This window comes from Coturnix japonica, chromosome 8 (assembly GCF_054131305.1).
Source record: "Coturnix japonica strain WE chromosome 8, WE-NBRP24, whole genome shotgun sequence".
Classification (NCBI taxonomy): domain Eukaryota; kingdom Metazoa; phylum Chordata; class Aves; order Galliformes; family Phasianidae; genus Coturnix; species Coturnix japonica.
Window position 1 is genome coordinate 29,594,832 of NC_140670.1, and position 23,735 is coordinate 29,618,566.

General features: G+C 43.8%; 2 protein-coding genes across 20 annotated transcripts in view; both read left to right on the forward strand.

Moving 5' to 3' along the window:
• Positions 1 to 17,853, forward strand: part of TACC2 (transforming acidic coiled-coil containing protein 2) — a 98,395-nt gene extending 80,542 nt beyond the window's left edge. For 8 of the 19 annotated variants that reach the window (XM_085555318.1, XM_085555330.1, XM_085555319.1 and 5 more), the window contains 12 exons: positions 64 to 125; positions 937 to 1,052; positions 1,821 to 1,992; positions 2,967 to 3,107; positions 3,717 to 3,806; positions 8,042 to 8,185; positions 8,935 to 9,011; positions 12,207 to 12,250; positions 15,895 to 16,055; positions 16,144 to 16,250; positions 16,851 to 16,971; positions 17,274 to 17,853. In XM_085555318.1, coding sequence (XP_085411444.1) covers positions 64 to 125; positions 937 to 1,052; positions 1,821 to 1,992; positions 2,967 to 3,107; positions 3,717 to 3,806; positions 8,042 to 8,185; positions 8,935 to 9,011; positions 12,207 to 12,250; positions 15,895 to 16,055; positions 16,144 to 16,250; positions 16,851 to 16,971; positions 17,274 to 17,339 — 1,301 coding nt within the window. In that variant the 3' untranslated portion in view covers positions 17,340 to 17,853. The remainder of the gene's footprint in view (positions 1 to 63; positions 126 to 936; positions 1,053 to 1,820; positions 1,993 to 2,966; positions 3,108 to 3,716; positions 3,807 to 8,041; positions 8,186 to 8,934; positions 9,012 to 12,206; positions 12,251 to 15,894; positions 16,056 to 16,143; positions 16,251 to 16,850; positions 16,972 to 17,273) is intronic. The other 11 variants (XM_015867493.3, XM_085555325.1, XM_085555327.1 and 8 more) reach the window with 3 other exon arrangements.
• Positions 17,854 to 18,281: 428 nt separating this feature from the next.
• LOC146760015 (uncharacterized) lies at positions 18,282 to 20,944 on the forward strand. The gene is made up of 3 exons (XM_085555342.1): positions 18,282 to 18,472; positions 18,979 to 19,095; positions 19,366 to 20,944. The coding sequence occupies exons 1-3, from the start codon at positions 18,418 to 18,420 to the stop codon at positions 19,569 to 19,571; spliced, it is 378 nt and encodes a 125-aa protein (XP_085411468.1). The 5' UTR covers positions 18,282 to 18,417; the 3' UTR covers positions 19,572 to 20,944.
• Positions 20,945 to 23,735: the final 2,791 nt, after the last annotated feature.

The window sequence follows — 23,735 nt, forward strand, 5'->3', positions numbered from 1 at the left end:
TTACTTATGCAAAAATCATTTAACAGCATACATCTAATGGCTCTTCTTTTGTTTCTGTTGCAGAATTGGAATATGGCAACTCATATGAAATAGAATATATGGAGAAAATAGGCTCCTCTGTGCCTGTAAGTTCCCACCCCATTTCCACTCATTTGCATTCCCCTGTCATAATGCACTATCCTGATAATGCCATCAACCTCACTGCCCCTTAAATTAATTATCAAGGGCCTGCAGCACATTTGCAAACCCAGCTTCTTTCAAATTGGCAGAACTGGGGTAAATTGCATGTGCTGTGTTGTCCTATATCCTGTAGAGCTCGTTCCATTTTATTGTTAAGCTAGGATCATAGCAGTACTTTATGGAGACTAAAAAGAACTCAGTAGTTCCAGCAGTGAACACAAAGCTGTCTATACCAGCTACTGAACTATTTAAAGAAATGGAGGGTAAAACTGTAAAGAAGATGGAGAGAATGCTGGGAGAATACAGAATGAATGTCAAATACGGAATGCAGCACTGTATGTCATAGGTTGTTTGTCTTTCCATTCAGTTCATGGATCTGGTAGCTTGACAAGATCCAGTGGGGACCTGGAAGAGCCAGGGCTTTATGTCAGTACATAAACTAATGAGAATAACATTGTGTTCACTGAATAATTTGGTAACTTTCAGTCAACAGATGCTTCCAGCCTGACAGGACCGGAAATCTGATTAACCCCAAAGTGGGAGAGAAAGAACCACTGCAAAGAGTGAACTGCTTAGGTTATGTTCTTTATTGATTTCTTCCTGAAAGGGATCATCTTTTATCGGTATCAGCATAGGGAGGATTACAGTCCTTTATTGTTCGCTGTTTGTCAAGTCATTTGGTCACTTAAGGCAGTAAATTAGCTTTAATGGAGAATAGCTGAATTGCTTAATGAGTCTTTCTCTTCCTGTTGCCAGCAGGATGATAGCACCCCGAAGAAACAGTCTTTATACCTAATGTTTGATGCACAGCAAGAGAGCCCAGTCAAATCGCCTCCCGTCAGACTGTCCGATTCCACCACGCCGTGCTCAGGGTACGTCAATGCAAGGAAAGGCAGCAGTGCAAAAGGATGTCAGGGAAATAGGTTGCCATCCCAACACACAGGCAGGAGGTTATTCCTCTTTTCTGCTTCTGTGTTGCAGAGTTGTTTGTTTATAAATAGATTCCCATCTGTGTATACAAATGGCAGAGGATAGAGGGCAAAGGTACAGAAGTTGAGCAATGGAAAGGAATAAGGACATGTATTTCTCTTCTATATTCTTACTAAATGGAGTCATAGTGGCAGCAGTTTCACAAGGCTGTGGTTTCCTCCTCCTTAGGTTTTTATTCTCAGATACTGAGTTTGTTTTCATGCCAATCTAGAAACTATTTAATTGCAACTCCTCATTTGGCCTTTCCTAGCTGTATTTTCTAGAAAGTGGGTCTTGTTCATAAGAACAGCGTGTGTGGGTTGTGTTTATTCTCCAAAAGTTTTGCTCTTTAAAGACATCTGTTCTTCTTGGGAACATTTGTTTCCTGGGAGAGATGTAGGTCATGGTGAGAAAGGGGTAAAAGGCAAGTGAGAAATATTTGAGGAATGTGCATAACCTTTCTGATGGAACTGGGTTTATTTAGATGACTCCAGTGTGTGGCTTTGAAAGGATATTGCAAAGTGTTATGAGAATGATAGAAAGATGAGCTGAAGCAGCATTTATATTTTTACACGTGGAAATAATGAAGAGGACATATTTGGTGTTACCAGAAGCAGAATGATGAAGGTCTTGTGCTCCACCCTGAAAGTGTGCATACAATCCTTTCCCAGGTCAAGTTTTGAAGACCCCGAAGCCCAGCAGTCCTCTGGAATGAAAATACAACATCCAGCTTCTCGAGTCCTCGCTGCCAGCCAAGAGGCACACTTACAGTCACCAGACAAGTCAAAACAGAAGGACTTAGAGCCCATGACGCTAGGAACAACCCCAGAGACTATTGAAATAGTAAGTAATTTTTGCTGTACTTTAATGTGCTCTCGTGATCACTTACTTCAAGCTGACACTTTGAAATTCTTTTCCCTTACGCAGAGTTGTTTACACTTCAACTCAATATTTGTAGAGGTATTTTGGTCATAAATTAGGTGCTCTATAAGAAAAACATAGGCACATGGTTTGCTCTGCTGTATGTGGTGTAAGATTTTAAATTTCTGTTGGTAAAAAGAGCTACACATTCAGATTTTCTTAAAAACTCCTAACTCTGTTGTTGTCATCTGATGCTGATAACGTAAAACCCACTTTTTTGATCATTAGAACTCAGCCCAGCTTCTAGTGACATCACTTCTTTTTCAGTAGCTTCTCTGGTATTGAATGGTGACCCCTTTCTTACTTCAGGCCTGCAATGCTTACTGAGTTCAGAGCATTGGTTCTCAATGAAGCTTCCTTTAAGCTCACCTTAATACTGTGCTTCATTTATATTGTTTAATGATGCTGTTGATACCATCTTGCAAGGAATTAGCTTGATGAGTTTTCTCACTGTTTGGAGTGCTCATTGTGGGTGCTCAAGTGCCTGAAGTCTATTTTTCTCATTGTACTTCTGTCCAGCTTCAGGTTATGTGTTATCCTGAGCGTGTTACAATTGTGAATATCATTAGAGGTATCAGAATGGAACAAAAGCTATTGTTTGAACAAAACACCTAATAGTAGATGTACTGAGAGTGTGCTGTGGCCTATGGCTTGAGAGCCATGACTTTAGAGGTCTTAATGCCACCAACTTCATATTAGTCTTAAAAAATTTACTCAGCTTTTAAATTGGGAATAATTATTCTTGATGTTTGTCATGCCTATAAGCTGTGTATTCCAAAGGAATTTTCTGTGGAGGATGAAATTATGAGAAATCAGGGATTTGCAGATATGTTGCTTTTAGCCTGAATTACTTGGGCAACCTCTGCTGATTATTCTACGCTCTTCTTTTCCTTCAGACATCTCCTGAAGACTCCTTTGTCTCTGCTGATGCTCTTCTCAACAGGATATCTAAGAAAACATCAATATGTGATCAACCTGAATATCTAGATCCTGACTTAGCAGAAAAGAACCCCCCAGTATTTGCTCAGAAACTTCAGGTTTGTAGCAGACTATAAATATCACTTTTCCTTTGTCTGTGCTCAATGTAGAATGCTTCACCTTGTGTGAAAAGGGTGGGAGATGGCTTGGGTTGGGGATGGGAAAGAAAGAAAGCAATGATTTGATTCTCTTCAAAGTATCTTTAGCCTTTCGGGAAACTAAGGAAGAGAAATATTTTAATTTAATTCATACAATACATAAAAATTGAACTCAAATTTCCTTACAGGTTTCTTCTATCCAGTAGCATTGATGTATATATTTTGAAGAAGTCTTTATAAAGATAATTCTAGTCCTGTAAAGCCCTAACCCTATAAGGCTTGAAGCTTGAACATGGGACTCCATGTTTGGATGTGGTGCTCAGGGGTGTGATTTAGCAGAGGGTTGTTAGAGTTCGGGTACTATGGTCAGGCTGCGGTTGGACTTGATGATCTTCAAGGTCTTTTCCAACCTGGGTAATTCTATGATTCTATGATGCCTGACCTTAGTAGGTCTGTATCTATAGGTTCATATTCAGAAATGAAGATCCTAATTCTGCTGAAATGGAAATTTTGCTTTGTTTTTAATACATTTTTTTCCCTGTGGACAACTGACGACCAAACACTCAACAGGAGGAGTTAGAGTTTGCTGCAATGAGAATAGAAGCACTGAAGTTAGCCAGGCAGATTACCCTGTCTTCTTTCCGCTCCTTAGATGCCGAGGTATCTGTTTTGTGCCTGCCATGCGTGTGAGTGTGCACAGACTAAGAGACAGAGTGCTGCTTTTTCTTTAACAAGGTGATTAAGGCGCTCAGAGTGCAGTGAAGAACTAAAACAAGCACCAAAGTGTGGCACGGAAGAGCATGCAGAAAGCAGTGCTGCACACAGAAATGCTGTCACCTGCTCAATCCAAGGAAAGATTAACAAAAGAAAATGTGTAGACAAGAAACCGGCACACGCTTAACACCAAGATTTTGCAAGCAGATGGCTTTTTTTAATGTTTACCCCAACGTTTGGTCCTAAAATATTTGGTAGCAAAGCAGTGTCAAACCTATCTCCCATAAGCATGCTATTGGCTGTTGGCCTCTACAGTTTGAAACAGACAACCAAGTACAGAAGTGAGAAGTTCAGCCAACTCTACCATCAGGCTTCAGAAGAAGGGAACTGCAGCAGATCTGCAGGGGCTGTAGAGTTCCCAGGGGAAAATGGTTCCATAACACAGTGGGGTTTCACACATGAAGAGCTAAAGCTTTCTTTTAATTGCTTTTTTCTACGGCACGCTGGCTACTGCCTCCTCAGAGTGAGGCTTTGTATGGCTCTAGAGATGCACACAGTCCTTACTGGCTTTACTGCAGGGCAGAAGATCTTGCTGTGATGCACTGTTTGGTTATTAGCCAGTTGTCCTTTGTGGTGCTTTTAACCAAAAAAAGGTTAGCCAAAAATGTTAATGGCTTTCTTGGGAGGTGCTGTCAGCTGATGGGATGGCAGCATCCTGCTGTAGTGAGTCATTTTATTCCAAACAAGGGACATGTGCCATGGCACATCCTTCTCCAGTGACCTTTCTCATGTTACAGTGGCCATTAATAAGTCAAGAAGCTTTTGGCTTGGCCCTGTGTCATCTTAATATTTGAATACCCTGCATCATAACAACGCTGGAGCTGATGACAAGGTGTAGTTTCTTGGTGAAGTTTATGAACTTCCTGGAACTTAGAAATGGGGGACAGGCTTCATGTGAATTCATTGAAAATGCTTTTAATCTGGATAGTAGAGCTAGCAAAAATGATAAGCTGAGATGAGGAGGGGAAAATAAGCCAAATTCCACCCTCTGACACAGGATTGGAAGCATCTGGACCTTCACAAAGTCCTGTCTCAAAGTCCACCTCCAGCCAGAGGGGTGTTTTGGGCTGAACAAGATGAGTGCCATGCTGGGCTGGGAAGGCCTTTTGTCCCTGGATAACTTTACTGTTTAGGTGGGAGATTGCTGATATTAAATTAGCCTGTGGTTGCAACCCTTGTGACCTACTGTGACTGATGGCCTGGATTAACTATAATAGGATCTACCAGATGACTGCGGTGACTTAAATTTGGACACTATCTGGCAGGATTCCCTTCTGGTTGGCTGCCCACAGTTCTTCATGTTTTATAACTAAGGTTAGCATTTGCTGAACCATTACAGGTTGGATAACAAGCACAAACAGTCCACATTATTAAGTCCTATCACCATTTTCCTACAAGGCTACAGACATAAATTAGGCTTGTTATGCCTCCATCGACCTGTGTGCACACATCAATTAGTTACAAGACAAAATCGTTTGATACACATTTAGCTTAACCTTTGCCAGCACTCATGCTAATTTTCAGCAGGCTAAATACATATTCCCCTAAACAGTATGGTGAAAAGTGCTGTATCGTTTTCATTGCAGGGCCTCAGTTTTCTTTCACTCTGACCTTCTTGAAGTAAGATCACCAAGGTGGTTAATCAATATGCATTTACTCACTGTCTGATCAGATATCTGGTTTCTGTGCAGGGGAAGTGCATTGGGCTCTCAAATATTTACACTAAGATCACAGTGACCTACATCTCGTAGTAATTCCCCTGCAGACTCTAATCTTTCTGTGTGAAGTTCAGTGACTTATAAATCCCTATGCTTATTATTACCCCAATTAACTGCTGACTTTCTTTGCACTTAGGCGCTGAATTTAAAACGTAGGTGAAGTTACTTGAGGTAATATTGTCATCCTGTAGGGCTACTTTGTTTTCAGATGATAGGAATATTTGGAGGCAGGAAATAACAGATGGGAAACTGGACATCAGTATGTAAAACTGGCTCTTAGATAAAACCAATAAGACCAGTGTTGGAGACTGTGACCAGAGGGTTCGTTATGCTCCTGCCAAGGAAAGAAGCCATCCAGCCCAGCTGGGGTTTGCATGCACTGCTTCCAGAGTCAGGGCAACGCTGGTTGGGTCAGTAGCCAAGGAGGCTGTGGATGCCCCATCCCTGCAGGCATTCAGGGCCAGGCTGGATGTGGCTCTGGGCAGCCTGGGCTGCTGGTTGGTGACCCTGCACACAGCAGGGGGTTGGAACTGGATGAGCACTGTGGCCTTTGCAACCCAGCCCATTCTGTGATATACAAAAATCCCTAAATATGTATTAAATTCTTGAAATGTGCTTTTTTTCTTTCTTTCCTTCAAAATCTTCACCATTATTGACAGTTACTTCCACAAGTTTTTACAGGAGCTTAAGGAAATGTGTGTCTCCATTGCCACAATTAATATTTCCCAGCAGTTTCCTCATGAGGCCCAGCAACTCGCACAGCAGGAGGCTTTTGAAATAAGATATGGTTCAACAGATTGAGCTGCACTACGGCCTTTCTTCTGAGGGCAGCTTTGATGCTCTAATGGCTCTTTGTTGTCTCTTAGTTTTTCTCTTTGGATTTAGTAGGAAATATAGTGCATTTCTTGAAGCTGGAATACTGAATTTCCACAGGAGCGGTCTGATTTCTTGCCTGTTTTGCTGAGATCTGTGGGCAGCACCGTGTGTTTTATATATATATGCATACACAGAGGTGACTGACCTCGTGCCCAAGATGTGTTTTTTCCTGCATTACCATTGTATATCAGGAGAGATCTGAAGAATACAAGCTGTGTAATTTTGGTAGATCCTGTGCTGCCTTTTGCTGCACTGTGCAAAGGCATCGGGATGGAGGTTGTGCCTCCTTGTTGTTGTGTAACAAAAAGGGAGAGGAATGGCCTCTAGCTGAAAGCACTGAGTCAGATGATTCCTGTGTTTCAAAAGGAACAAAAGATAGAGAGCAAATTAACAAGTCTCCTGTATAAACAGACATTCAGCGTGGCGTTTTGAAGTGCTGTTGAGCTTGTTATTGCTCTAATTAAATTTTCTTGCCTTTTAGTGTTGCTGGCAGGGTTTCAGCATGTTGCCCACAGATGTGGGATTCATAGCATCTATTCCTGTGTTTTCCTAGCATGAGCACTGTGTGTCATTAGGACAGCTTCTTCAATAAGGTGTGCTCTGGGAGCTCAGAAAGGGCTGCAAAAGAGTGACTGCAGCTTTGGATCCTGTCTGTTGTTCTGGGATACATGATTAGGGCTGTGAGCGAGTGAGTTCATGGTATAAAGAGAGTCTGCACTGAGGAGGGGATGCAGCATTTTGTTTGGGGAAGAGCATGCTGTAGCTGCAGCATGAAAGCATTGATATCCAGGCCGTCAGCGTGCTGGATGCAGTGTTTCAAGATGTGGGTGTTTATAAACTCCTTGATTTTAGTGCACTGTGATGTCATTTGTTTCCATCTAGAGTGTTCACAGGGTCAGGCATCTCGGTTTCACTTGGCTCTTTTGGACTCTCTTCTGTCTGTATCCTTCTGACCCAGTTTTGACCACCAGCATGAACAGGATTGGCAGCTGCTAACAAACCTCATTTAACATATTAATTGCATGCTAAATAACCAGTGGGGCAGTGATGGCAGCTGCATATACACATTTCTTACAAAACACTGTTTATGACAGAATATATCCACATGTGAGAACTAGGAAGACAGACATCTATTCACTTCTGCTTTTTGATCTCATCTATGTTTATGGAAGCAGAATTCCTGTTAATGAGCTCTCTGCTTCCCATTCTAATTTCCTCTGCTGTCATGTGTTTCTTGTGGATGCTTTCATGACATTTCTGTATCAGGAGGTAGTAAAACAAGGCCCTAAAATATTGTGGTGAAACACTCTCTTTATCTTATCTTAAGGCTAATTTGGCTCTCCTGGTGCTTACTATGAATTTTAAATGTGCATTGAAACGTTCCTATCAATGTTACGCTGTTGTAGTTTAGCAGTGCACAGGCTCTCAGTCCTAGCTCAGGACCCTGATGCATAGCACCCAGAAAACATCAGCTCAACATGTATTTAATGGCTCATTTCTTTGTATTTAAAAAAACCGAACGCACAGAGAGAACCTGCTATCCCAGCAGATGTTTCCATCTCTAAAAGCATGCTGTACTCACGGATCGGCGCTTCGGATGCAGAAGGCACCACGAGTCTTCTCTACCCCCAACAAGACTTGGATGCTGCACTACGACTTGCCAGAGCAGAGGTAATGCTTCAGAACTGGGAATAGGAAATGTGGCACTTATGGGCTCCTTCTTTTCTGTCTTCTCCCAAATTCTTCATATTATGGTTACGTTTACCATCCTTGAGGCTGTTCTCAGCAATTCTAAAGCCATGCTGAAAGCTATTGAAGCAAAAGGTGCTATACTGTAAGTGCCAGTTGTTTTGGATGTAAATGAGAATCAGCGTTAGCTGGAAGAGACCTATGGAAATCATTGAGTTCAACTGTTGAGCTACTTCAGGACTGACCCAAAGTAATAAACGTAATTAAGATCATTATCCAAAAGTCACTTAAGTGACTTAAAAGTGAACAGCATTAGATGTCAACCCATTCCAGTGTCTAACCATTCCAGTGTGAATGAAAGGAGCACTAAGAACGCAGGCATTCAAGTCTAAAATCTCACGGATATCCCTACATATGCACACAGAAGGAGTAGAACCTCCTTAGAGGACAAATCATGGGGCTTTATTCCAAAGCTACGGACAAAATTATTTTAGTGTTGGCTCCAAGTCAGACATTGTATGGAGTGGTTTGAAATGATTATGATTTCACATCTGAACTTCTTAAAAGTGCACCTTACCGTCCGTAAATCACCAGGGATGCTTGTATTTTAACCTGTTTTGCCTTTGGAAACTGTACCTGTATCAATCAGCATTTGGTATCCATATGTTGTAGTTATTTCGTTTTCTCCTCAATGGATCGCTTCTTTTCCCTTTTCTTTTTCCTTGTTTCAGATTGTGGCCAAGGAAAGAGAAGTATCTGAGTGGAAAGAGAAATATGAAGAAAGCAGGAGGGAAGTGATGGAAATGAGGTGGGTTATTCACTTGTCACTAATCACGACAGTGGAGTCTCATTTCATGCTGTGGATAGCGCACAGAATGCCATGACTGTACGGATCTTTGGCTAACTGAAGTTGTTTACTTATATTTAATTGAAGGCTTCAAACTGATCCTAAACCCATTGAAGGTAATCATAGTGAACTTCCGTGTTGCTGAACTGAGATAAAAGGGTTTTAGTCCAGGTGAATGTAAGGAAAGAGTTTTCTGCAGTTGGTGCTGCTCCCTTCACTTGTGCATTCTCACTTGGGTTGCATTGTGGTGTTTCTGTTGCCTGACTGAATGAGTGCACCTGCAGTGCTGGTAGAGGTGTCTGCCTGCCAATTTAAAGTTGTTTTTCCATGAGGAGTTTTGCCAACAGAAAAGAGCATGTGATGGTTTGAATACAGGCGTGAGCAGCAGAGGCTCTTCAACATTAAAGAACAAAAACCCCATTGCTGGCAGGAAAATATTTCTTGCAAAGGAGCCATTCTTCCCAGCCAAGGTCCCTGCCCGTTGCAAAAGTGATAAACAGAGTCACTGTAGTGGATGAAGTTGCTCAAAGAATCACTTCTGCTTGCCGTCTGGTCAGCTGAGAGTTTCAACCATTCTTTTTATGCACAGTAGTAGTGACATAAGAATAACATACAGATAAGTTTGACCCATTCATTGACCTGAATCTGAGAAAGTTGTCAGTTTTAAGAGTCTCTATAGGAGTATTCTATGGATTTTTTTAAAGCCTATTATTTTCTGCCTTCAAACAGGCAGGTCCTCTCCCTACCTCTGTCCTTCACTCATAAATAGAAGAGATAGAACAGGTTATTTTAGCATCTATCTCTCAGATTATAGTTTCCATGGTGCCTTCTGAGACTGAGTTTTTTGTTTTAGCACCTGCTTCTTCTCAGAGTTAAAGAGTTAAAGGTAGCTTAAAGCTAAAGCCAGTAAGCTGTATTGAGAGGTGATCTGCACCTGCAGCTCCTGCTGGCATCCAGGGAACTTGTACTGATGGAACAGGGGTAAAAGAAAACTGTGCTGCACAAATCAGCAAACACTGGCAGAGATGCCAAGAGTCGCACGTGGCAGATTTGAATAGAGGAGCACAGGGCTCTGAGCCAATTCATCTTAAGAGAGGCATCTGCAGAAGGCGAGGGCAGCCCCTTTATGTCTTTGAGAGGAACCATCTCCCAGCACCCGCTGAGTTCTCTCACCTCTCTTGCTCCCTGCCTGGGAAAGGAACCAAAACCCTGGCGTAGCTCTCTCAGTGCATAATGAGGCAAAATGGAAAGGAGCTGCAGTAAGCAGTCAAATGCAAAGAAACAAAACATGGAGTGAGGAAAACCTCGGAATTATGTAAAGAATGACTCAGTTCAGCACACACTCCAGTGCAGTACATTGTCTATTTTCTCTAGGCTGCCAGGGTACACACGCCTGCTGGCTGCAAACAGGCACTGGCAGAGGCTGCTTATCCCTTAATGAAAGGAGAGCAGAGAGACTGAGCATCTGACACACTGTAGGATCTGTTCCTTTCTGTACCAGTGATTTGCTTCTGTGTCTATGTCCTCAATAAGGAGAAGGGGGGGGGGGGGGAAAGCATTATGTAAGCCAAATTTCAACAGGCAAGTGGGGAAAAAGGCATTTTGTCACCAAATGATGAAATGTGTGTAATGTACACCAAGATTTCATTTGGAAGATTCAATGTTGAAACAGCCCATGTGTGGTAAATGAGAGATGCAGCAATTAGATGTGATGTAACTGTGAGAAAGGAATGAAGGGAAAGGCTGGGATTATTGAGATGCAAGCATAATAACATCGCTTTTTTAAACATGGTTTGTTGGAGGTCTAATTGAACATAACTCTGTGGGAAGTCAAGCAGACCTTTTGAGAAGTAGCCTTGGATTTCTATGTTTTCATGACTTATAAAGCTATGGAAAGTCAATTAGTAGACCAAAGGTCTAAAATATGAGAAATGAAGCCTATGTAACATCTCAAGGGTTGAGATGCTCCATCATAGAGAGGAATGGCATGGTCAGCATCCTTGGGTTCCCCACCTGCGATGTCTTTTCTTTAGGCTGCTTGAGTGAAAGAGCTTTGTGATGAATACGGAACAAGCCTCAAGAACTTCACTTTCCAGATCAAATAGTATTAAAATCTCTGTGACATTTACTGATGGAAGTAAGAAATGGATCTTTGGCTTTGCTGCCTACTTCTACAGTGCAGCCCAGGCTGGGGAGCTGTATGGTGTTCTAACAGCGTTATTTATATTCATTGTCATGAGTCCTTGGCTTCATTTTCTACCATGATCAATCTTGCTGAAGGTGGCTGGTATTACAAGGAGATGACATGGCTTTCAAATCCCTACTGCTTAACTTCTATGTTAAAGTGATCCCACTGTCTGGGTTCTGTTTGCAATCCAGATTTCACATATGCAGCGCTGGCGTTACTGCGCTGGGTTTGTTGGATCTCCACAGCTTTCTCCTTTCCTCACTGACTTTTGTCCCAGGATTTCCCCTTATCCTCACTGTAACCTCACTGTCTGCAGCAGACTTAGCTGAAATGGAGCAAATCAAAGCGAGCAAAGACTTCAAAAAATATGTATTCAAATACCAGTGGGCTGTTTGGAATATCCACTTCAGATGAAGCATACAGTAATTTTGTTTTTCATAGGCAATCCTATGTGGCTCACAAATCAAAGCGCAGATCAAGCTAGTCCCATTTCATTAGCTTTATTTGGCTCTGGAAAGGGATGGATCATCTTTCTAAATCACATTTAATCTGCTTATTTTGGCTAACCTCTTTTCAAGAAGGAAACTCAAAGCCTGCTGCGAGTCTGTGAAATACAACAGTCTTAAAAGTAACATTTTTACCCCCCATTTATCAGAACGTTTATGGAAAAGGAGACTTGATGCAACTCTTAGGCTGATGCGATTATGTTTATGTTTGAACTGAGGTCGGTAACGTACTTTGGGTATGATTCAAAGTAATTCCTTTTCCCTCCCTATGCAGGAGCAACGTTTAAGCCGTCAGTTTTATTTTCTGTATAGTAATAAAGATAATACAAAAGTGTGGAGTGGGATCTGTATCCTGTTATTAGACCATCGTTCAGTTATTAAGTAGCATTATTTTCTATGTAATTATTAACTATTACGATGTTTGCCAAAAGTTTTTCTGTCTTTCTTTTTCTCTTCTTATAGGAAAATAGTTTCAGAATACGAGAAGACGATTGCTCAGATGATAGGTAGGTGTTTCTGCCATGAAAGATGCTACCCTGCACTCTGATTATATGAAGAATAGAAATGGGATTTAAGGCTGTGGGCTTCAATTTGATTCCGGCTCCACCCGTTGATGCTGCTGGGAATGGGGATGCATCCAAGGACACGTTGTGTGCTCCCGGCTGGTGATGTGAAGCTGGTGCTTCGTTTTAAAGAAATAAACCCTGAGGCAGTCTGGGTAATACAGAAAGGTCAGGGCTTTTTCATCTGTGTCAAAGCAAAGCGTCCCATAGGAAACATGTTCAGACACTGCCCAGCATTCACTGGTGTCTCCAGGAGAGACATAAAATGACCTGAAAACCCTTTAGTCATCCGCTCACAGCTGTTTAACAGGAGATACCAAACTTAGCTCTTTACAACAACAGGGATTATCTGTGCTAAGTGCATTGGTTGGACCAAAACCGAGATTAACTTCAATCCCAGCTGAGACTGTGAGTGGCCAATCCACCTCTCCAGCTACTGACATAAAGGTCTCCAGGTTATTTACATGATCTATTGCAGAAGCCAAGAAATTATTCTTCTCACTCCTCTGGGAGAGCTGTTATAGCAAGCACTGCACACCAGCAACACCAAAGGCATCTGTGCATCTTTCTAGAAGGGTCTGTGTGACACAACCCCCACATTTTTGGTTTCTTCTATGTTGTTTTGTTAGCATTTGATGCTTGAGTTCTCCCTATTCTATGGCAGATTTGCTTATTGTTGCCTAAGGAAAGCAGTGGGGAAGCTGTTCAGTTCCTGGTGCTTTGCTGCCTTCCTGCTTTCGCGGCCCATGGGAGACATCCCAACCTCCTTTCATGAAAAGGGGGGAAAAAAAGGGTCTAGAAATGAATCTTCATCTGTGTGCTTCGTTCTCTGTACAGCGTTCTGCCTTCATTGCCTTTTGTGTGTAAACCTGAATGGATTTGCCTGCTTTCTGACGTAACGTCTGTCGTTCTCATCATACAAGAGTTAAGGCAGGAGTGGTCAGACTATGCCAAGGATTTGATTCCCTTTATTTTACACTGGGTGTGCTCTGGTGCTGCTTCGTGCACAGTTATAGGCACAATTATATACGTTGTGAGTCTGTAGTGCAATGAGGTGTGGAACAGAAATCCTAAGGTAACAGTGCAACCATGGCAAATTCTGCAGCTGCCAGGTCATCTTCTTTAAAGAAATCAAGGATATTAAAGCATCAGAGCTTTGGCCACTGAGGAAATAGAACTTCAGACTTCTAATTCATAGTATCTGTCTTCCAAATGGTGTAGAGCAGGTTTTTAAGAGCTATGGTTCTAAGTAAGGTGATTTGCCATTCATTTTCAAAAGAACTGAAACAGCAGCGACACAGACAGCATGTGCTAATTAGAGCAATATGCAGATTTCACAGCATGATAAATGTGAGGCTGCTTCTCCCTGAATTTAGTGTAAGTTTTCCATCTAATTATCCCACTTTCTCCTGACGTTTGCTGTGAATTACTGTCCCTTCTGATGAAAGGATTTACCCAAATGCCACCATGTGAGGGAAGTGTTTGTCTGCCCACTATTTGCATATACTTCACTGAACCCTTATCCCAGTAACGCCTCCCTGCTGGAGCAAAATATGCATTTCCACTAAAGAAATGCCTCTGCTCTTTCTATTTAAGATCTAACCCTTCTGAGCTATTTATAGAGCCCAGTGCTTGGAGGGCATTGCAAGTGAACCAGTTTCACAAATCCCTTTAATGAATATTCAGTGTGGTTGAGCGATCCTGCTCAGCTTTTACAGACTGCCGTGTGTATGCAGAGTGAGCACTGGAAATATTTCCTACTAATGGAATAGGAGCGTGGATGTGTTTGCACATAAAGCGCTGAGACATTGCACCACAGGCTGTCAATGCCACTGATTTCAAGGGCTGTGGTAGATCTATTGCTGTCGTGTACAGAGCCCAGTGTTACCCCACCTCAGCTCGTACAATCAGCCCCACGCTGTCAGTGCACAGATCCCTGTGAGTGTCTCTGCATCTCCTGCCCATTGAGGGTAGGGAGACAAGGGGCAGCCGTGCTGCTATGCTGCAGCCTGGGCTGAGCTCATAAAGGCCCCTGCTCACCCTGCAGCACGTGCACACTCCTCAGTCACACTCACCTCCTCCCCTTCCGAAACCTTTGCTGTAGATTTAGTTGTACTGTTGGATTTGTGATGTTGGGCTTTATTTTTATTTTTCTTCCTTTTTATTTTTCCTGCTAAAAATGTATCCGTGTACTCGTAAGCTTAAAGACATAATGAGCTTTTCATTATGAAGACAAACAAATGTTACGCTTTGTGCATTACGGGTTGTTGCATTACTTATTTTCTGCTTTCCTAACAATACCTGATTTTCTATTTTGCTTCCGTTTTCGTTGCTTCTTGCTATTTGCTTGCAAAAACAAACAGGCAAGCCCGGTAAGTAAAGCTTTTCACCAACTTTCACACCACCACTCTGCATTTTTGTTCCTTTCTTTTGCTTTTTGTTCTCCGTTTGCTGCATTCCCATTCTGTTCTGTGATAACGCTGTGCTCAGCCTGGGGGTGGATCTGTTGCTCCTGTGGTGGTGGCCTCACTCTGTCTGTTTGGACATTGTTAGTCCTGAGCATCCTTGTGGTGGTGGTGACCCACAGGCAGTGTGTGGTATGGACATGGAAGTCACTTAATCAGGATGTTCTAATCATATAGACTTTATAAACTGCCTTAGAAACAATGTAGAAATAAGCGACTATAACTGGTTAGCTGAGATTGGAGCTGCCTTTTCCCTAAGGCCAAATGAGAGCTGCAGAGAGTAGTTGGTGGGTCTGCCCAGCCCCTCCAGTCTGCTGTGCTGGGAGGCAAAGACCTCCTGGATGTAAGGAGTGAGTCTTCAAGTAGTCAAAAGGGAGAAGAGTTATCAGAGCAATGGGGCATTGCAGGGCTCTGTGCTCCTCGGTTCTGCCATCCCAAAGGGTGTGTGGCACTGCCTGGGGCTGTGCTGGGCCGGCACAAACAGGGAGGGCTACAAAGAAATTGAATATGCAAGAGGAAGAGGTTAATTGCAGCTTGGGAATTCACAGCACAAAACTCAACATTTCAGGGTTGGCCAACGCCATGAAATAATCTCTGATTTGGGTTCATTTCTATCATTGCGTGAGAAACGAAGCAGCCATCAAAATATTACAAAACAAATGAGGAATCACAGAATGGCCTGGGTTGAAAAGGACCACAATGACCATCTGAATCCAACCCCCTGCTGTGTGCAGGGTCACCAACCAGCAGCCCAGGCTGCCCAGAGCCACATCCAGCCTGGCCTTGAATGCCTGCAGGGATGGGGCATCCACAGCCTCCTTGGGCAACCTGTGCCAGTGGGTTCAGTGCCTCCTTCATGGGAGCAGCTGAGTTCCACGTGAAATAAATCATCTGTAAGAAGATGTTTTCACCTTTTCCCCCAGTATTCCAGTAATTAATTATCACTGTATTTAGCAAACTTTTTCCAACCCATGATATCGTCTTTGAATAGCAACGACATTCGGATCTTCTATAGACTTACTAACATACAGCATAGAACACAGTGTAGTAGAAGCTATAGATGATAGTGAAATCAGTGTTCATATTGATTTCTTTTTTTCTCCCCAATCTTCTTTCTACCAGAGGATGAGCAGAGAGAGAAGTCTGTCTCCCATCACACTGTTCAGCAGCTGATCGTGGAGAAGGAGCAAGCGCTGGCGGATCTGAACTCGGTGGAGAAATCCCTGGCAGATCTTTTCAGGAGATATGAGAAAATGAAGGAGGTGTTGGAGGGGTTCCGAAAGGTGAGCTGTAGTGATGGCCCTTCCTGTTAAGTGGAAAGCCTCCTTATAAGTACCTGAATGTGACTTGGATTAAATGTACTCATTTCAGAACGAAGAAGTATTAAAGAAATGTGCACAAGAGTATTTATCGCGAGTAAAGAAAGAAGAACAGAGGTATCAAGCACTCAAAATCCATGCTGAGGAAAAACTGGACAGGTAATTACTTGTGAATATCTCCATAGAGGAGTTCACACTGCAGGCAGGTCCCTGTGGCCGAGCCCTGCTTTCAGCAGAACTGAGTGTGTAATTCAGAGCAGGCATCTCTCTGTTAATTCTGGACCCCTGGTTTGTTCTGAGTCTGCCCGCTTGTGTTGATGGTGATGGGCACTTGCACAAAAGTGCAAGAAAATCCATAAGCCACCATTAAGGTGTGAACATCTGATTGTGCCTTAAGATGGGCAGGTCCAGTTGGGATTGTTGTTGTTACCATCTTCAGTGCTTTCATGTAATCACTAAGTAAGCATTTCTAGAGTCCTCCAGGCCCAGGAAATGTCTCCAAATGACCACTAGCAATGAAGCCTAAAGCAAAGTGAGGCTTGGATTTGTTTCTCTGACCCCTTATAGGTATAGAGAAAAGGCTTTACAGACTACTGAGCAAGAGAAAGAGCCATGAAAAGTCTCTAGGGATGAGGCTCAGGCTGCCTTCAAAGATACAAAGAAAGCAGCCCTGCCTGTCTCTTAACATGCAGTCCATCCTTGAATACCCTTCATCCTCTCCCGTAGATCACTTAACATGACAAAAATCTCTTTTTCTAGAGCCAATGCTGAAATTGCACAAGTGAGAGGCAAGGCTCAGCAAGAGCAAGCAGCGTATCAGGCCAGCCTTCGTAAAGAGCAGCTGAAGGTGGACGCATTGGAAAGAACACTGGAGCAAAAGGTAAGTAGCGTCTCTGCTCTTTTAATGAAGTCAGGTTGGATATTAGGAAAAATGACTGCTCAGGAAGAGCATTGAGGCACTGGCACAGGCTGCCCAGGGGCACGGGGCAACTCCATGTGGAGGTGGTGCAGGGATATGGTCAGTGGGGATGGGTTGGGAGTTGGAGGAGATGATCTTAGTGGTCTTTTCCAACCTTGATGACTTGGTGGTCATGAGGCAATGACATGGCTTGATTTTTAAATGCACTCATCTTAACAAAACAATATTTTTCCTGGTCCTTAATACTGCCTTTTGTTTTCCAGAATAAAGAGATAGAAGAGTTAACAAAGATTTGTGACGAACTGATTGCCAAAATGGGGAAAAGCTAACTTTTAACCAAATCTCTGGACTTCAACACTGAGTGCAATATGACCATTGGCACACTGATGTCCATACGTTTATGTGGACGGGTTATATTTTCACTTTTTTCGTATGCACTACTGTATTTTCTTTCTAAATAAAGTTGATTTAATTGTAAGCAGTACTAAGATGACTATCAGAATTTCTTGCTATCGTTTGCATTTTCATAGTATAATTCATAGCAAGTTGATCTCAAAAGTTCCTGTATCAGGGAGATTGTCAAGTTCTCTAAGGAATTACCAATTGCTGATCCTAGCCTTCCCTTTGTACATGAGTTCCCATGTTGGATGTCTTTTTGGATTTAATATAAACATGTATTACTTGCATGGGGACTCTTGCCTTAAGGAGTGTAAACTTTATCTGCATTTGCTGATTTGTAAAATAAAATGAAAAATGAAAAAAAATAAAAATAAAATGAAGATGCATGTCACTTAAATGAAATTCTCTATTGTAAATAAACTTTTTTTCCCGTTGGAAGTTGAAGATAAGTGGCTTAATCTGGTGTTATTTCTCTTGCTTACTGCCTTTTCTGTGCCAGGTACAGCAGGGTTTCTTAAGGAGCTCCCTGCCCAGTGATGGGATTGGCCACAAGATCACACTGCCTGCGTGCACCCATCTCCATGTCCTGCATTCCCTACAAATATATATCCTAGATTTGGAGCTCTCTGTCCTCAGGTTTGAGCTCAATCCCATGGAGTGGCTGATTCTCCCACCCTGATCCAGAAAAGCATGCAGGGGAATGAGGCTTCTTACCCAAGTTGGGTGCTGTGACATGAGGTGATGAGATGGTGCTTTTTAAGCAAATCTGCTGTTGGGTGAATACGTTTTGTTCTTCCTGCCAGGGGGAGAATTTGCTGCCACGTTTGTGGAGATGCAGTGCGTGTGATTAGAAGGACCCCCAGAATAAGCCAGATAAGCGGCATTCTCGCACACCTCCTTATCCTCTAAGTCATCCTCTGCGGAGGATTAAGTATGTAAGATAAGCATTAAAGCTTTAATAGCAAACAAACTGCTTTCTTTGTCTAATGGTGCGTCTCTTGTACCTCCATGATGCGGACAGTCTTCAGCCTGGTTCTCGTCAGCTCCCTTTTTGTCATCAAAAGTAAGTCAGCTCTCTTCTTCCTTTGCCCTTCATTTCTTATTTCCTATTTCAGACGGGGCTGAGCTTCTGTTCTGTTGTGGGCTTTCCTCCTGGCTTGGTTGGTTTTCAGAGTGTTTTGTGTGTGTGGTCAACAGCACAGCATTGCACTTCTGCTGTGTAATGGAAACAGTTGTTTGCAAAGTTGTTTTCTGGTGGAGCTGATAGTTTAGAAGACTGAATATGGATGATAGTGCTATTTTAGGTGTTCTGAGTGTACTTTCTCATGGTGCTGTGGGCCAAAGACCACAATGGAGTGGGACACCATTATATTGCAGCTTGTTCTGTCCTTCTTGTTAAATGAAGGTGTGGTTCCAATCACAGAGTCAGATATTCACCATTCCTGGGGTTGTTCGATGGACGTTTAGATGATATAATGAGGGATGTGGTTAGTGGGATTGTTAGTAGTAGTAGTAGTATTTGCAGACTCTAACCACTACTACAAGAGATCTTTCCTCTCCTAACGACAGGTGAAGCACTGCAGTGTTACACCTGTGTAGGTTCCAGTGATGATGACTGCAACAGGCAAGGGACTCAGCAGTGCCCGGGGCATTCGGATGCGTGTGCGGTCATGCGAGGACAGGCAAGTAAGTAACCACGGACAGCTCCAGCTCGTCAAATTAACAGCAGCAGTAATTGGAGTTGGAAGGAGAAGAGCGCAGCCACTTTGCTCTCCAAATGAGCACTGCTTATAAATCTTGGTTCTATTGGCTTAGCAGCAGCTTGATGCCAAATGTGTCTGCGTGTGACGGACCAGGCTGAGCCGCAGGACGGTCCCTGCTGGGTGGGCACCCACGGCGGTGGCGTTGGTTGTGCTGCATTGCGCTGTGTTGTGTGCTCACTGTGCTCTGTTCCAGGCGGTGTGATGAAGTCCTGCTCGTTCCGCTCCTTCTGTGAGAGGGCGATGAGGGATGGAGCCAGAGCGCCCGGTGTGAGCGTCCACTGCTGCTACTCCAGCCACTGCAACGCCAAGAGCCGCGGTGTGAGGCTCAGCCCCTCCAGCGGCTGCTTCATCCTCCTCCTCTTGTCCCTGTGTTGGCACCTGCTGCTGAAGCTGACGTGAGGGGGAACAGGATCCTGAAACTGCCTTTATAGAGAGGGATGGTTGTAATTACACTTCATGTATCACGTTACTCCACGTACCACGTTTCTCAGTAGGAAGAAGCTGTAGGCAGACTTAGCTGCAGGTAGCAGCCTTGTAGTTAAGGGAAGGAGCGATGTGCTCCGGCTGCTGTTTGTTGTCAGCACACACTCAATAGCAAGCTACAATTTTCAGGCACAAAGTGACCGAGAATTCTAGCATGCTCTTGAGCTGTTCAGAGAATATTTCTAGTCTGGACAAAGGCAGAAAAGCTGATGTAAGAATGGTTTAGTGCTAAGAGAATGCTATTAAGAGAAAAAAATAATGTTTGGAAACACATTGTATTACGTGTTCTTCAGCATCCTCAAGAGTGAAATGGTGCACAGCCCTCCTTGCACTGATGTCATTAAGAGAGTGTTGTGTGGTGGGTTTGTAATCCTTTTCATTTTGCAAAGTGGAATTACATGGGGATGTCTAGAGAGCTGAGGAACTAAATTAACATGTTTAATAATCCTATTCATTGCAGTTTTGCCAAGCAGATGAACCAGAGTGAGCCATGGCACTGTGCAGCCATAGTCATGGGCAGCTGCTAGCAATGGTGATGCCCAACCTGGGCTATAGTGGTGTAACACAACGTGGTCACATTGAGCTGCTGTTGGGTTGTGATGCTGGGAAGGAGCTGGCAGGGCAGAGGTGATTTGTAGCACAGTGTGACACGTAGGCAGGTGGTTGATCTGCGTAGATGTCAGTGTCCAGCTGTACCCACCAGGTCTGATGTCCAGCACACAGCAGCTTTCAGCCCAGCTGGTGTCACCTCAGTAGACGTGTTCTTCCAGTGAGGAAATTCTGATTTTCGTTGCCCATTTGGAATTCAAGCAAGTTTATGGAACTCACAAACTATGTGGCAAAGTAGATTTTCCACTAGCTCTGCATTGTGACCTTTGTCTGTAAGCACTGTCCTTTACAAGATCAGTACTAGGCATTCTGTGGTAGCATCCTGTATGTCTTCCAAAGTTTGGTCAAGGTTCTTCTTGAGAGCATTCTGGACATTCTGCTCTGTGGTGGTGGTTATCACAAGGCTGATACAGCTGTTAATAAATGTATTGCTGTACTGCGATGCCTTGGCTGAGAATATTAATTTAGGCTTAAATATCTCATTTGTGTAACAAATCACTTGAGCTGAAAAGAATTCATTTCATTCTCAGCTTGAATCAGCTCCTTCGATCTGTTCTGCTGCACAAAATACGCATTGATAGTTCCTTCATTTTCTGATCGCTTTGTGATGATAAAACTCCATCGCATGTAAAGCTCCGTGCATTTCCTTGGTGACAAATTAAAACATATGCAATGTCTGATGATGTCTCTGCATAAATGGGAGCATCGCGATGGCCGGTCTCAATCTGGCAGCCTCTGCTCCAGCTGGAGTTTTCCCACCGGGATCTATGTCTTAAATGCGTTAGATAAAACAGCGAATGCTTTCTTATGGAGAAGCTTCTCTGCTGAAACCAGGTGGCAGAAAATAACCATCTTCAGTTTGGCTGCTCTGAAGTCTCAAAGCTTCGTGGCTTCCTTTGTGCTGGGAGAGAAGGAGCAGAGCTGGCAGTGAGGTGGGCTCTGCTGTGACTCAATGGTGGCCACTGCATCAGTGCGGTGGATCAGTTGGGTAAGCACTGGGGTGAAGTTCAACCTTTACTACTGAACGAATCTCACTCAGAACTCGCTGATAGGATGTAGGGACAGCTGTTAGCATCACTCGAAGCCCTTAAAAAGCCTTAAAAAGCCACATTCAGCCTGCTCAGACCTCAGGATCTCTGCGGAAACTGGAAGTAAAACTTCTCTCCTACGTGACCAGACAGCCCTGTGATCTCAGCGCCCCTCTCCTTCCCCATGGCTTACACAAAGCCATTTATGCTTATCCAAACTTTGGCTCTGCAGACACCCGGAGCTATTTGGGGCAAATCCTGGTGAGCTCCTGCAGTTGCTTTGCTCAGGATGAGTGGCAGATTACAGCCCTGGGCCAGCAAATGCTCACTGCTCCGTGCTGGGCCACTGCTGAGCGCCTTCCAGGAGCAAATCCCACCTCTTTAAATAGTTCTCTCCCTCCTGTTTTGTTTGTGGCTCAATGTTTGCTCAGAAACTGCAGAAATATCTGCAATTGTATTATAATGAGAGCAGCTTCCAGCCCTGCATTGAGCTGGGAATCTGATGGTAAAACATGGCTCCAACACGCTTGCTAGAGCTTGAATTGCATTTCTCCACGGAATCACAGCCATCACCGTGAGCTGAAGGTAACCTCCTCCAACAGCAGGGACTCCTGAGAGGGTTCTGCTTCACTAAAGTGGGCCTTGAATCCTATAAACCACGGTGCCCATCCATATGTAAGTCACCACTTCATGCCTACCTGGAGTGTGATGGTTTCAGGCTGTGAAGTCTGAGATTTACAAACAGTACAATGGAATTAACTGGAAATGTAGGTCATCCACCAGCAGGGGGTACCCGGGGCTCACAAATATCCCCGCTCGCTGCTTTGTGCCCTCTGCTACTTATTTAACCCGAAAAGAACTAGGAACGCAGCATTGCTTTCCTGTCCACGTCCTGTCCAACACAGGGTTGTGCTACGTTGTGAAACGGTGCCAGGGGAGGCTCAGGTTGGGTAGCAAGAAACAACAACTCTCTGGAAGAGTGAGTGGCACAGCTGCCCAGTGTGGTGATGGGGTCACCATCCCTGGGGGTGCTCCAGAGCCACAGAGATGTGGCACTGAGGGATATGGGCACAGTGGGGTGGGCTGGGGTTGGGCTTGGGGAGCTGAGAGGTCTTTCCCCAAAGAACAGGCCCAGGCATCCCACAGCAATGCTCGTGGTGACCCGGAGCAGCAGGGAGCTGATGGGATCAGGCTCATGAGGGAACGTCACCCTGACACCCAGATACAGAAATAGCCTGTTTTTCAAAGATAGCTAAATCTTTCCCCACGGATCTATAAACATTCTTCCATGTCTGGAAACACTGCGCTGTAACGCAGCGCACCACGTCTACCAGTCAGTGTGGAGCAGAGCTTTGTAAGACAAACAAACACCATGACGATGGGCACGAAAACACGAAGGCAAAGCTCTCCGTGTGATTTCTTGCTGCTGCCCCTCCAGGTGAAGCTGTCTGTGGGCTGCAGGAAGGCTCGCACCTTGTTGGGGCTCAGCGTGGTTTCTCTCTAACAAAACCCCATCTGGCTAATGCTGTTCTAATAAGGGAGAAGCTGGGACTTAATGAAAGGTAGAAATAATTGGAGTGCTGTAAGCTGCTCACCCCAAACACTGACTTAGGAGAAATCCCACTAGGGTCCTGCCTTGAAAATCTGGTCTGAAAGTCAATGAAATATACTTGACAGATGGCTGGACAGCTGGATGGTGGCAGCCAACCCAATGGTTCACCCAACCCAAGAGCCATCCCTCAGTCTGTATAAACTTTGTGTACTTCAGAAATGTTAAATTAACCTGAAATGCAAGAATAGGATGTGAGACGTGAGGCCCTGCAAGCGCAGCACCACTGGAGCTCATTGTGCAATGATTAAATAGAAGCGATTCCTTGTGTTGAATGAAATCAACAATCTATATGGCTTTAAGCGTGTGGCATTAATGAAGTTGTGTGGCTGCTCCAAAGCATGAGCTACCTTGCAGCTCAGTGTCACATCACTGTCTTGGTTCTGAGCTTATTTTCTTTAACCAGTGTGTGGGCACAGTGCCTCCTGGCCACTGCCCCATCTCAGCTCCAGGGAAGGGCACATCAAGGCAAGAGCACACAGCTGCTGACCTTTTGCCCTTTACTTGAACGCTTGTTCCTATAAAGAGCATTTACTTATGGGGTTTCTTATTTAGCTTTTTTTCTCCTGTCATCCCCATGAGGCATTCTTTCCTATGAGTCACGCACACCATAAAGAAATTATTGTTTGGCTCAAAGTTAGGCTCCCATGCCTGGGATCAGCATTTATTTCAGTGAGAGATAGGAAATGAGATGGATTTCAGGGGTGATTCATTATTTACTATTCTGACCTGAACTGTGTTTTTACCACTGGCTTTAAATGAAAAGAAAATCAGACAAGATCCTTGAAACACAAGGCCAAGCCTATATGTGTCCAGCAGGACTGGATGTGCTCC

Coding starts and splice junctions, on each gene's coding strand:
- LOC146760015 (XM_085555342.1), top strand. CDS start 18,418: ATGATGCGGACAGTCTTCAGCCTGGTTCTCGTCAGCTCCCTTTTTGTC. Junction 18,473..18,978: donor CTCCCTTTTTGTCATCAAAA/GTAAGTCAGCTC, acceptor TCCTAACGACAG/GTGAAGCACTGCAGTGTTAC. Junction 19,096..19,365: donor GGTCATGCGAGGACAGGCAA/GTAAGTAACCAC, acceptor GCTCTGTTCCAG/GCGGTGTGATGAAGTCCTGC.